General features: G+C 47.0%; 1 protein-coding gene across 2 annotated transcripts in view; it reads left to right on the forward strand.

Moving 5' to 3' along the window:
* The first annotated feature begins 8 nt into the window (after positions 1-8).
* ACOX1 (acyl-CoA oxidase 1) overlaps positions 9-12454 on the forward strand; it is a 56083-nt gene continuing 43637 nt past the window's right edge. For both annotated transcript variants that reach the window (XM_075349600.1, XM_075349599.1), the window contains exons 1-2: positions 9-190; positions 634-793. In XM_075349600.1, coding sequence (XP_075205715.1) covers positions 82-190; positions 634-793 — 269 coding nt within the window. In that variant the 5' untranslated portion in view covers positions 9-81. The remainder of the gene's footprint in view (positions 191-633; positions 794-12454) is intronic.

Here is a 12454-nt window from a genome sequence, read left to right on the forward strand (position 1 = left end):
ACGCAGGGGCGGGGCTTCCTTGTCACATGTAATAGGGGGTAAAGGCCGGCAGTGGGTAGTTGCAGAGGTGAGAGCTGAGCAATGAATCCGGACCTGAGCAGGGAGAGGGCCACCGCCTCCTTCAACCCGGAGACCGTCACATATGTCCTGGATGGGACCCCAGAGAGGACCCGCAGGAGGAGAGAGATTGGTGGGGACCACTGTGGGGTGGGGAGGTGGGAAAAGTAGTCACTGGGGCAGGTGGGCACTGAGGGATGCTGTGCATGATAACAGGCTGTCAGTGCTATGGCTGGGGAAGATCACAACCTCCTGGTACCTGCAGGCTGTGTGATCTGGTTGCTTTATAGAAATTATATTATAGTTTAAAGGGAGGTTCCATCCAAATGTCCCAATATGTCCAAGATATCTGTATTGTCAGGAAATCGGTGGTGATCTTTGATCATAGACGTCACCAAAGAGCTGATTTAACTAGAAAGTGCTGACGTTTCCATGGCGTCCATGGGAAGCATCGGCTCTGACCACATTTTGGCGTGTGGCTCATTGTAGACAGGCAGAAGGGTCACTTATGTGTTATTATAAGGTGCAGACTACGGAATCCTTCATACTGACTGTTGTAATATGATACTGTTGTAGAAAACCTAGTGATCAGTGACCCGGACTTCCAGCATGAAGACCCCAACTTCTTGTCCCGCAGTGAGCGCTATGAGGTGGCCATCAAGAAAAGTGCTCAGATGGTCCAGAAGATGCGAGAACATGGAATATCTGACCCTGAGGAAATCTACTGGTTCAAGAGGTAAACCTCCAAGGCTGACATCATAAAAATGTTTATTTTTAAGGTAGATCATGCAGGTTAACATCACAGGAGGGGTGAGAAGTGACTAATCGCTGCCCCAAAGTTGACCATTCACGGTGTGATTCCACTCAAAGCCGCACATTGCATGCTTGACCAGCGCTGTACTCAAATTGGGACATAAGTCCCCCGTTGTTGTGATCAGTAGGATCATCAGCTATCGGGCACATACCAGCTATTCTGTTATCGCTGGGAAAAGCCCCTTAAAGGGGTTATCCTCTGCCATATAGAATCGCTCATTTCAGTGTTTGAAGTGAGCGGTGTCGATTACTTGGCAATCCCACTTACCTGCCAAGACGTATGGATGATCAGAAGTTCATTGGATTAGCCATGGTGGTGTGTGGGAGGTAGCATCATCAGCACCATGCTCTTCCAATGCGGAGCCACGTAACCCTTTATCTGCAGCCTTGACATGTCCGAGACAACGGGAGAATGCCACCTCCAATCACTGACTGTATGGACAACATGTCACCTCTGGCCAATGAAGCACTGCTCTGGTCCAGTATGTAGCATCATGATAGCTACCAAGTAAATCTAGACTGATGGGAGACCATGTAATTGTCAGTGCTGGGAATATAAAAGCAGTTTGATGGGGTTTTTCTAATAGGTTGAACCTCCTCCTTTAAGAGGGCATGGAAATCTCAACAATTACAAGGTTCCTAATTATTCCTGATCCATAGACAAAATAGAAAAGCTGATTCTGTGTAGATGCCCTGCATTGAAGCTAGGTGAGGCTTTCCACCTCATTGAATCTATTATCTGTTTAGATCGACCTTGTGTGTGAAGATAAATCCCTGTAGTTTGGAGTTTGTACAACTGATGGCGTATATAACTGTAAAACGTAATCTTTTCTGCAGATAAAGTCCTATAAATCGTATCTCCAGGTCACTTCGAGCCTGAATTGTACCTTGCCCCAGAGTCCAGAATGGAGCTCCTCAATTGTGCTTGGCTTCTTGCGGTCACTACTGGAGGAAGGTGCAGCGTACACTATACAGTCATATGAAAAAGTTTGGGCACCCCTATTAATGTTAACCTTTTTTTCTTTATAACAATTTGGGTTTTTGCAACAGCTATTTCAGTTTCATATATCTAATAACTGATGGACTGAGTAATATTTCTGGATTGAAATGAGGTTTATTGTACTAACAGAAAATGTACAATCCGCATTTAAACAAAATTTGACCGGTGCAAAAGTATGGCCACCCTTATCAATTTCTTGATTTGAACACTCCTAACTACTTTTTACTGACTTACTAAATTGGTTTTGTAACCTCATTGAGCTTTGAACTTCATAGGCAGGTGTATCCAACCATGAGAAAAGGTATTTAAGGTGGCCACTTGCAAGTTCTTCTCCTATTTGAATCTCCTATGAAGAGTGGCATCATGGGCTCCTCAAAACAACTCTTAAATGATCTGAAAACAAAGATTATTCAACATAGTTGTTCAGGGGAAGGATACAAAAAGTTGTCTCAGAGATTTAAACTGTCAGTTTCCACTGTGAGGAACATAGTAAGGAAATGGAAGAACACAGGTACAGTTCTTGTTAAGCCCAGAAGTGTCAGGCCAAGAAAAATATCAGAAAGGCAGAGAAGAAGAATGGTGAGAACAGTCAAGGACAATCCACAGACCACCTGCAAAGACCTGCAGCATCATCTTGCTGCAGATGGTGTCACTGTGCATCGGTCAACAATACAACACACTTTGCACAAGGAGAAGCTGTATGGGAGAGTGATGCGAAAGAAGCAGTTTCTGCAAGTACGCCACAAACAGAGTCGCCTGAGGTATGCAAAAGCACATTTGGACAAGCCAGTTACATTTTGGAAGAAGGTCGTGTGGACTGATGAAACATAGATTGAGTTGTTTGGTCATACAAAAAGGCGATATGCATGGAGGCGAAAAAAAACACGGCATTCCAAGAAAAGCACTTGCTACCCACAGTAACATTTGGTGGAGGTTCCATCATTCTTTGGGGCTGTGTGGCCAATGCCGACACTGGGAATCTTGTTAAAGTTGAGGGTCGCATGGATTCAACTCAGTATCAGCAGATTCTTGACAATAATGTGCAAGAATCAGTGACGAAGTTGAAGTTACGCAGGGGATGGATATTTCAGCAAGACAATGATCCAAAACACCGCTCCAAATCGACTCAGGCATTCATGCAGAGGAACAATTACAATGTTCTGGAATGGCCAGCCCAGTCCCCAGACCTGAATATCATTGAACATCTGTGGGATGATGTGAAGCGGGCTGTCTATGCTCAGCGACCATCAAACTTAACTGAACTGGAATTGTTTTGTAAACCGGAATGGTCAAATATACCTTCATCCAGGAACTCATTAAAAGCTACAGGAAGCGACCAGAGGCTGTTATTTTTGCAAAAGGAGGATCTACAAAATATTAATGTCACTTTTATGTTGAGGTGCCCATACTTTTTCAACGGTCAAATTCTGTTTAAATGCGGATTGCACATTTTCTGTTAGTACAATAAACCTCATTTCAATCCAGAAATATTACTGAATCCATCAGTTATTAGATATATGAAACTGAAATAGCTGTAGCAAAAACCCAAATTGTTATAAAGAAAAAAGGTTAACATTAATAGGGGTGCCCAAACTTTTTCATATGACTGTATGTTATGTCGCTGGGATCTAAGGCTATGTGCGCACTTTGCGTCGAGGTAGTTGCAGTTCGAAATGCATTCTCTGGCAGAAATGGTTTTTGCCAAAGTTGTTATTGACCACACAAACGTGATAAATACGTGTGCGTTTTAGCCGCGTTTTTAGCGCTTTTTACATGCTTTTCCATTGCTTTAAGTCAGATGCGTTTTGATTACAAAGACACTACTAAATAAAGTTTTAACGTAGAAACACTATGAAAAAAGGAAAAAAAAATGAAAACAAATTATTTAAATCATAACAAAAAGAGTTATATTTAACATAATAGCGGTTTTATACTATTTATGGCTAAAATAACAAATTTAATATTTTTCATTTAATTGTGTGTGTGTGTGTAAAGGGACATATGATTCCATTATTTTTAGGTCAGAAACGCATGTTTTCTGCAGCTATCGCTGCTTTTACACTACTTTTTTTTTTTTTTTTAGCATGCGTCATGAACTTCTTCTTTTTTTTTTTTTTTTTTTTTTTTGCTGTAAAAGCGGATCCTGCTTTTACAGCAAAAAAAACGCATGCAAACGCATGTTATTTTGCAGGATCCTGTCACTTTAAGTTTATGGGCGGGCATTGGAGTCATGTGATCGGGAGTCAGTGGAACTGAACTTGATTTACTGGGAGCCGGCTTCTGACAGCTGCAGAAGCTCGTAAACCTCGGGTAACTTGCTTGGATACCCGATATTTACGTTGGTTACGAGTGACCGCAGCTGCTAGGAGCCGGGCTCCCTGCACACGTAAACATCGGGTAACTAAGAGAAGCGCTTTGCTTGGTTACCCTATATTTATCTTGGTTACGAGTGTCCGCAGCTCTCAGGTGGGGAGAGAGGAAGAGAGGGAGGAGAGAGACAGAGAGAGAGGGAGAGAGACAGAGAGGGAGGGGGCGAGAGGGACTGATCACCCGAGGCTGGTTTCTGTGCATGCTCAGTAGAGCAAGCAGGATCCTGTCTATCAGCATGCCAGCGTTCACATACGTTTGCATGCAGTATAGTCAGGATCCAGCAATTTGCAGTATTTGGACGCAGCTCAAAAACGCTACAAGTAGCGTTTTTGAAAAATGTTTAAAAAACTGCAACTCGCTGGATCCTCACTATAACGCAGGTGAACGCATGTTGACGCGAGTCCATTGCAAATGCATTGAAATGAAAACGCATTTGCACTGGATCTGTTTTTGCGTTAAAAAAACGTTCAGGACGCATGTCACTACGCAAACGTAGTGTGAAAGCAGTCTAAAAAGCATGTAAAACGCTGGAATTTTGATGCTTGCTTTTTGCAATTTCTCATTGACTTCAATGTTAGCAAAACGCAGCCCAAATGGCAAAAACAATTTTGACATGCTGCTTCTTTAAACGCTGAGTTTTTGACCAAAAATATGCAAATTAAATGCAGCGTTTTGAACAGCAAAGTGCGCACAAGAAATCCACTTTTCCCATAGACTTTGCTTGAAAATCAAAACGCATGCATTTTGGCATGAAAACGCTGCAGTTCAAAACGCAGGTGAAAACGCAAAGTGCACACATAGCCTAAAGGTCCCCATACACATTTAAAGCTGGTCAGATTCTAATGTTTATGGTGGGCTTCCTGATTCTCCGGTGAATTTGTGGGGGATGAGGTTGCACAGTTTGATTTTCAACTCCCCGACCCTTGTGTTCTTCAGGAGCCCCACCACTGCCGGAGCTGTCTGGAAGCGGCTTTCTCCTCTCTCCCCTCTAAAAACACTTGATTGCTTTGCTCGGCTGAGTCAAATGTTCATTGTATAGGGAAGCCGATAAAAATATCTGACAGCCAAATGGTCGCTCAGCCATCTTCCTCCATAAGGGTATGGCCAGCTAATGGCCATCTCTACATTATATCATCCCTTCTGATGCTCTGTCTCCTGAGCGCTTATCTTATTTCTGAGTTGGTCATTTTACTAAATTAAGCGGTTGACTAGCTAATGATAATTAGAAAAATCATTTAATTCTTAATCGAGTTTTGTGACATTCCCCCCCCCCCCCCCCCCCACCCCCTTTTTAAAATAAGAGTGCGCAGGTTTGAGTTCTTCACCATCAGTATGTGTTTGGAGTGTGCGAGCAAACCTATACAAACCACTTGCAGATGTTGTTCATGGTGGGATGTTAAACGTTCCCTTTAAATGTGGAAGTATCAGGTCCCCCAAATGGTATACACTGCCACTATAGCATCTAATATGGCAACTACCATGTTAAGTATTGGCAGGTCCTCTCTGGGGGAGAGGTACCCCTCTGCAATATTCCTGATTTGTTGGCATATGATGAACTTTTCTTCTGCAGCTCATTTTTAAAACCTAGCAAGGTTTGTCTGCAACATGAAAGATCCTTATTAGAACAAAGTTATCACCATATTGGGTGCTATAGTCGTGTTTGGAAAGCTCAGGGAGGGGACATGACAGGTGCCCCTTACTTACCAACACTTACAACCCCTTACATAGAATCATAGAATGGTAGAGTTGGAAGGGACCTCAAGAACCATCGGGTCCAACCCCCTGTGACTGCAGGTTTTCCTAAACCATCCCAGCTGTGTGTTTATCCAGCGTCCGTTTGAAGATTTCCATTGATAGAGACCTCGCTACCTCCCGTGGTAGCCTGTTCTTCTCTCTGACTGCCATCACTGTCAGAAAGTTTTTCCTAATGTCTAATTTGAATCTCCTTCCTTTTTAGTTTCATTCCATTACTACTTGTACTTCCTTGTGCTAATGATAATAGGGTAGTTTCCTCTGCACTGTGACTACCTTTCAGATATTTGTAGACCGCTATTAAGTCTCCTCTCAGCCTTCTCTTTTTCAAACTAAACATTCCTAGTTCTTTTAGCTGGTCTTCATTTGACATGGTTTGCAGACCTTCTACCATCTTGGTTGTTCTTCTCTGGACTTGCTGCAATATACTGTATCAATGTCTTTCTTGAATTGGGGCGCCCAGAACTGTACACAGTATTCCAGGTGGGGTCTGACCAGGGCAGAGTATTGGGGAATAATGACCTCTCTTGATCTAGATTCGATGCTTGTCTTGATACATCCCAGAATTTTGTTGGCCTTTTTAGCTGCAGCTCCGCATTGTTGGCTCATGTTGAATCTGGGATCCACTATTATGCCCAAGTTCTTTTCCCCTTTCTTGTACCCAGATGCAGGACTTTGCATTTTCCCTGTTAAAATATGTGCTAAAATGTTTTCTTTTGAAGTCCCCTTAAAAAAAAACACCATTCTAGTGTATAATATAGAGAGATGGATATATATATATAATATCATATATATTTATTACCGTATTTTTCGGACCATAAGACGCACTTTTTTTCCCCCAAATGTTGGGGGTGCGTCTTATGGTCTGACTATAGGGCTGCGGCTGGGAATGAGGGTGCTGCAGGTCATCGGGGGCACGAGCAGGCAGCAGCAGCGCCTGCCGTGACCACGTGGGCCCGCTCATTACATATGCACGCCCATCCTCCCGCCCATCTCTCAGCGCTGAAGCCGGCGCTGACAGGTGGGCGGGAGGACGAGCGGGGACGCGCGCATAGCAAAGAGCCGGCCGCATGATCACCCCTGGCAATTACAGCCTGGAGTGATCATGTGCGGCTGTATTCACTGCCCCCCGCGCGTCATTACCAGCGCGGGGTGCAGTGAATCAGTACACTCACCCGTCCCCGTGTGTGGAGCCACCCCCCTGCTGCACGCGATGTCTTCCGATCTGTGCCGGTCAGCTGATCTGTGCTGAGCTGGTCAGCTGATCGGCACAGACAGGAAGACATCGCGATGCAGCAGGGGAACGGCTCCACACACACACAGGTCAGCGTGCCAGAGAGGAAGATGTGATCGGTGCTGCAGGGAGTGAGGAAAAGGGGAGTATAAACGTTTATTTTTTTTCTCTGTGCTATAGGATACAGGCCATATACCAGGATGGTATATGAGCACGATGGGGGCATATAGCAGGATGGGAGTATATGAGCAGGAGGGATGGGGGGGTATGTGAACAGGCTGGATGGGGGGGGTATGTGAACAGGCTGGATGGGGGGGGGGGGTGGTATGTGAACAGGCTGGATGGGGGGGGTATGTGAACAGCCTGGATGGGGGGGGGGTATGTGAACAGGCTGGATGGGGGGGGGTATGTGAACAGGCTGGATGGGGGGGGTATGTGAACAGGCTGGATGGGGGGGGTATGTGAACAGGCTGGATGGGGGTTTATAGCAGGATCCTATACAAGGCAGGAGGATCATTACCAGGATGGAGTACCTTAGTAGAGAATTTGGGGACATTACCCCCATAACAGTGTCAGCAGCAGATCCTCGCCCCATAACAGTGTGTCATGACCACATTTTTTGCTTAAAGTTTTATTTTCCCATTTTCCTCCTCTAAAACCAGGGTGCGTCTTATAGTCCGGTGCGTCTTATAGTCCGAAAAATACGGTAGATATTTTCATCTTATCTTAGTGTCTCTCCACGGCGTCATCTTGTGATCGTAACTTCTGACTGGCCAGAAGTTAGACATTGCTTCACAAGTTCTCAATAAAAGTCTATAAGAGCCAGAAAGCGTCTCTCATAGACTTATATTAAGTTGTCACCTCCAGTGTGTTCTGTGAAGCACTGGAGCAGCTGGCAGGTCACAAATGGCCGGAGACCTACCAAAGTGTCGGTAAAAACAGCTCCTGGAGGGTGAGAATAACAGTGGGGTCAGAGATTTAAGTACCACGCCAGCAATGAAATAAAATATAACGCTGGAGTGGTGCTTTTAAGTATTATTTCTGTGGATTTTAGCTGCGGATTTGGCAAGGTAAAATTCTCAGAGAATAATAGTGATCATCAAGGTTGACATGTTGGCACGTTTCATCCACAAGCTGTAGCCTTTTTCCTTTTCCCTTTTTTTTTTTTTTTTTTTTTTTTTTTATGCGGAAAAACAGACCTGCAATACTGGATTTCACATCCATAAGATGTCGGTTTCAGTGGCAGATTTTTCCAGCGGATTTAACTCCTTGCAGTGTTACAAAGGTATAATTCGCTGTGAATCTACATGAAATACATGCACATTTTCAGCCCATTTACTGCAGATATGTGGTGGTGTGTATGGACATACCCTTATAATGCTGGTGACGTGGGCAACACTCAGTAGCAGAATAGCCCATGTGAACAGTAATTGTATTGGTTTCTAGCACTGTATTGTATGGCTCATGCTGACAGTGAATGTGTGTGACTGCAGGCCGTGTCACCGCCTCTTGGTATGGAGGGAGCTGCCTCTGTTCCTCTTTGTGCTGTCTGATGTCACGTAGGCTGCCGGTGTGGGATGTGTACAGTGACTGTCACCTCTGTGCACACTACCCGCTGTGTTATGTCACCTGTAGATACCTTGGACTTCACCTCTGCTCTGGTATTTTGCTGGCTTTCCGCCATGTACACTGCCATCTGCCTGACTGAGACTTGCTTTGCGCTGAGTAAATAACTGCCCCGACCAAAGTGCTATGTTGTTAGTGGATCCTCCTAGCACCAAAGTGCAAACATGTAGAGGCTGAGTTTACCTGGAGCAAAGTGGTTCAGTAGACATTTTATATTAGTGTCCATAAAAGTAACAGTCTGCAAAATAGCCGGTGACTACTTTTACATGAGAGGTTTATTGACCTGCGTGTATTCTGAGGGTGGCTGCTAAAATTGAAAATTGTGCCAATACTGGCCTCTCCGGCGCATGCGTAGCACTTGGGCCTTCCCCCAACTCGTACGCAGCATGTGGGGCTGTAGGGGGTCCATAAACTGCTGCAGGTGGAAGAGCCTTAAAGTGTAACCGCCATTTTTATTTCATAAATCAATAGTACACCTGAAAATAAGTAACTTTGTAATATATCTTATCAGAAAAATATCCTTCTTTCTCTGCCAAAATTATCAAAATTCTCAACTCTGAGGTAAAACCTGTAATCGGTGAAGACTTTCCCATTACTGACATAGGAGATGGCAGCTGTTACCATGAGATTCTATGTAGATTGAAGATGGAGGAGCGCTGCCCCCTCCTTTCATCATAGTATCTCATTTATGATAACTGCCATCTCCTATCTCAGTAATGGGAAAGTCTTCACTGAATACAGATTTCTTTTTCGCTCCTAATTGGGAGACCCAGACAGTGGGTGTATAGCTACTGCCTCTGGAGGCCGCACAAAGAACTACACTTAAAAGTGTAAGGCCCCTCCCCTTCTGGCTATACACCCTCCCGTAGGAGTACAGATTCCTCAGTTTTAGCTTTGTGCGCAAGGAGGTCAGACACGCACGCATAGCTCCATTGTTTTTAGTCAGCAGCAGCTGCTGACTATGTCGGATGGAAGAAAAGAGGACACATATAGTGTCCCCAGCATGCTCCCTTCTCACCCCACTTATGTCGGAGGTGTTTGTAAGGTTGAGGTACCCATTGCGGGTACGGCGGCAGGAGCCCACATGCTGATTCCTTCCCCATCCCTTTTTACAGGGCTCTGGGTGAAGTGGGATTTACTGGTCTCCAGGCACAGAGACCGTGCTCCATCCACAGCCCCTGGAGAAGATGCTGGATGGAGCGGAGTACATCAGGGACATGGCCCTGCTTCCTCAAGGTACTCTGTGTCCCCGTGTATCTGGCGCTCACACCGCAGCATGCTGGGTGTTGTAGTGCGCCGGGGGACATCAGCGCTACGGCGCCTGTGCCATGGCCTCATTCAGCTTTGCTGAAGCAGGCACATTTATGGGAATAGGCCGCGCCGGCCGCTGGGACTGCGGCGCGGCTGGCACTTGTAGTGCGCCGGGGACTTCAGCGCGGCCTGCGCTTTTACGGCGGCCGCGCTGATAACTACAGTCCCCGGCTTTTGCGGCCTGCTTCCTTTCGTTCCCGCCCCCACACCTGCCAGTCAGGAGAGGGGCGGGACGCTGCCCACGTCCAGAACTCGGTCGCGCCGGCCGCTCGAACAGCGGCGCGGCTGGCACTTGCGGTGCGCCGGGGACTTCAGCGCGGCCCGCGCTTTTACGGCGGCCGCGCTGATAACTCGAGTCCCCGGCTTTTGCGGCCTGCTTTCGTTCGTTCCCGCCCACAGACCTGCCAGTCAGGAGAGGGGCGGGACGCTGGCCAGTGCATCAGCGCTGAGGGCTGGAGTCGTTTTTACATACTCCAGCCCTCACAGTCAGCACAGAGGGGACACTGTTCCCGCACTTTTGTTTGGGAACTCCCACGGACCGCCCCTCTCCACAGTAGCCGGCAGCCATTCTTGCTGACACGCTGAGCTGCAGAGGGGAGCCGGGGAGACCCAGACAAGGCATTCTGCAGCCTCTTACCCGCTGTTCAGCGGGCGGTAAGCAGCCCTCAGGGCTCACCCCCTCTTGTGCTCGTAGTATTCTTAGTATTTTGTTGTTACAAATACTTGGTATTACATAGCGCTGGTCGCCCTTTGGCTATAGACTCTCTCACATGCAGAGAGCCAGCAGCATGTCGCCCGTAAAACGCAAGGGTGCCAAGGCACAGACATTGTATGCTTCCTGCACCGCATGTGGGACTTTTCTACCGGCAGGCTCCACGGACCCCCATTGTGTGCAGTGCTCGGCCCCTGCGGCGCTTGCACAGTCGGGACCTCTGCTGGACGTGTCCCAGGGTGTACCACCTGTGAATGCTGTCCAGGTGACAGGAACTGAGTTTGCAGCTTTTGCTGACAGAATGTCTCTCACTATGTCACAAATTCTTGACACATTGCGAGCTAGGCCTGTACTTCAGACCACGGACACTGTGCATGTATTGCCCCCTGGTCCCCCTCAGCTCCTAGCTCCGGGACGGGCATCTACACCTCAGGGTGAAGACTCTGACTCGGACGATGGCCCCGGGCAGCCTAAGCGGGCTCGTTATGACGGGCCTTCACATTCATCTCAATGGTCTGGATCCCAGCGGGATGAATCTATGGGTGATGAGGCGGACTTAACTGATCAGGATTCTGATCCTGGGACCGCTCTCAATCTAGATACACCAGATGGTGACGCAATAGTTAATGATCTTATATTTAACATCAATAAGATGTTGAATATTTCCCCACCAGCTCCTCCTGTAGAGGAGTCAGCTTCGCAGCACGAGAGAATCCATTTCAGATACCCTAAGCGTACATTAAGCACTTTTCTGGACCACGCTGACTTCAGAGACGCAATCCAGAAACCCCACGCTTATCCTGAAAGGCGTTTTCCTAAACGACTTAAAGATACACGCTACCCTTTTCCCTCTGAAGTGGTCAAGGGTTGGACCCAGTGTCCAAAAGTGGATCCTCCAATTTCCAGGCTTGCAGCCAGATCCTTGGTTGCTGTTGAAGATGGAGCGGCACTTAAAGATGCCACTGACAGGCAGATGGAGCTCTGGCTGAAATCCATCTATGAAGCGATTGGAGCGTCATTAGCGCCTTCTTTTGCGGCCGTATGGGCACTCCAAGCTATCACGGCCGGGCTTGCGCGAGTCGACTCAGTCACACGTGCATTTGCCCCGCAGGTAGCACCATTGACCTCGCAAATGGCGGCATTTGCGTCGTACGCGATTAATGCTGTTCTTGACGCTACAAGCCGCACGGCAGTGGCGTCAGCCAACTCAGTTGTTTTGCGTAGGGCTCTGTGGTTGAGACATTGGAAAGCAGATTCTCATTCCAAGAAGTGCTTAACCAATTTGCCTTTTTCTCGTGACCGATTGTTTGGAGAGCGTTTGGATGAAATCATCAAACACTCCAAGGGTAAGGACTCTTCCTTACCGCAACACAGACAAAACAAGCCCCAACAGAGGAGGGGTCAGTCTGGTTATCGGTCCTTTCGAGGACAGGGCAGGTCCCAATTCGCCTCGTCAAAAAAGACTCAAAAGGACCAGAGACGTTCAAATTCTTGGAGGTCTCAGTCACGCCCAAAAAGACCAGCCGGAGGAACCGTTGCCAAAACGACGTCCTCCTGACTTGCGGTCTCCGATGCCCAC

Source organism: Anomaloglossus baeobatrachus, chromosome 5, assembly GCF_048569485.1.
Source record: "Anomaloglossus baeobatrachus isolate aAnoBae1 chromosome 5, aAnoBae1.hap1, whole genome shotgun sequence".
NCBI lineage: Eukaryota > Metazoa > Chordata > Amphibia > Anura > Aromobatidae > Anomaloglossus > Anomaloglossus baeobatrachus.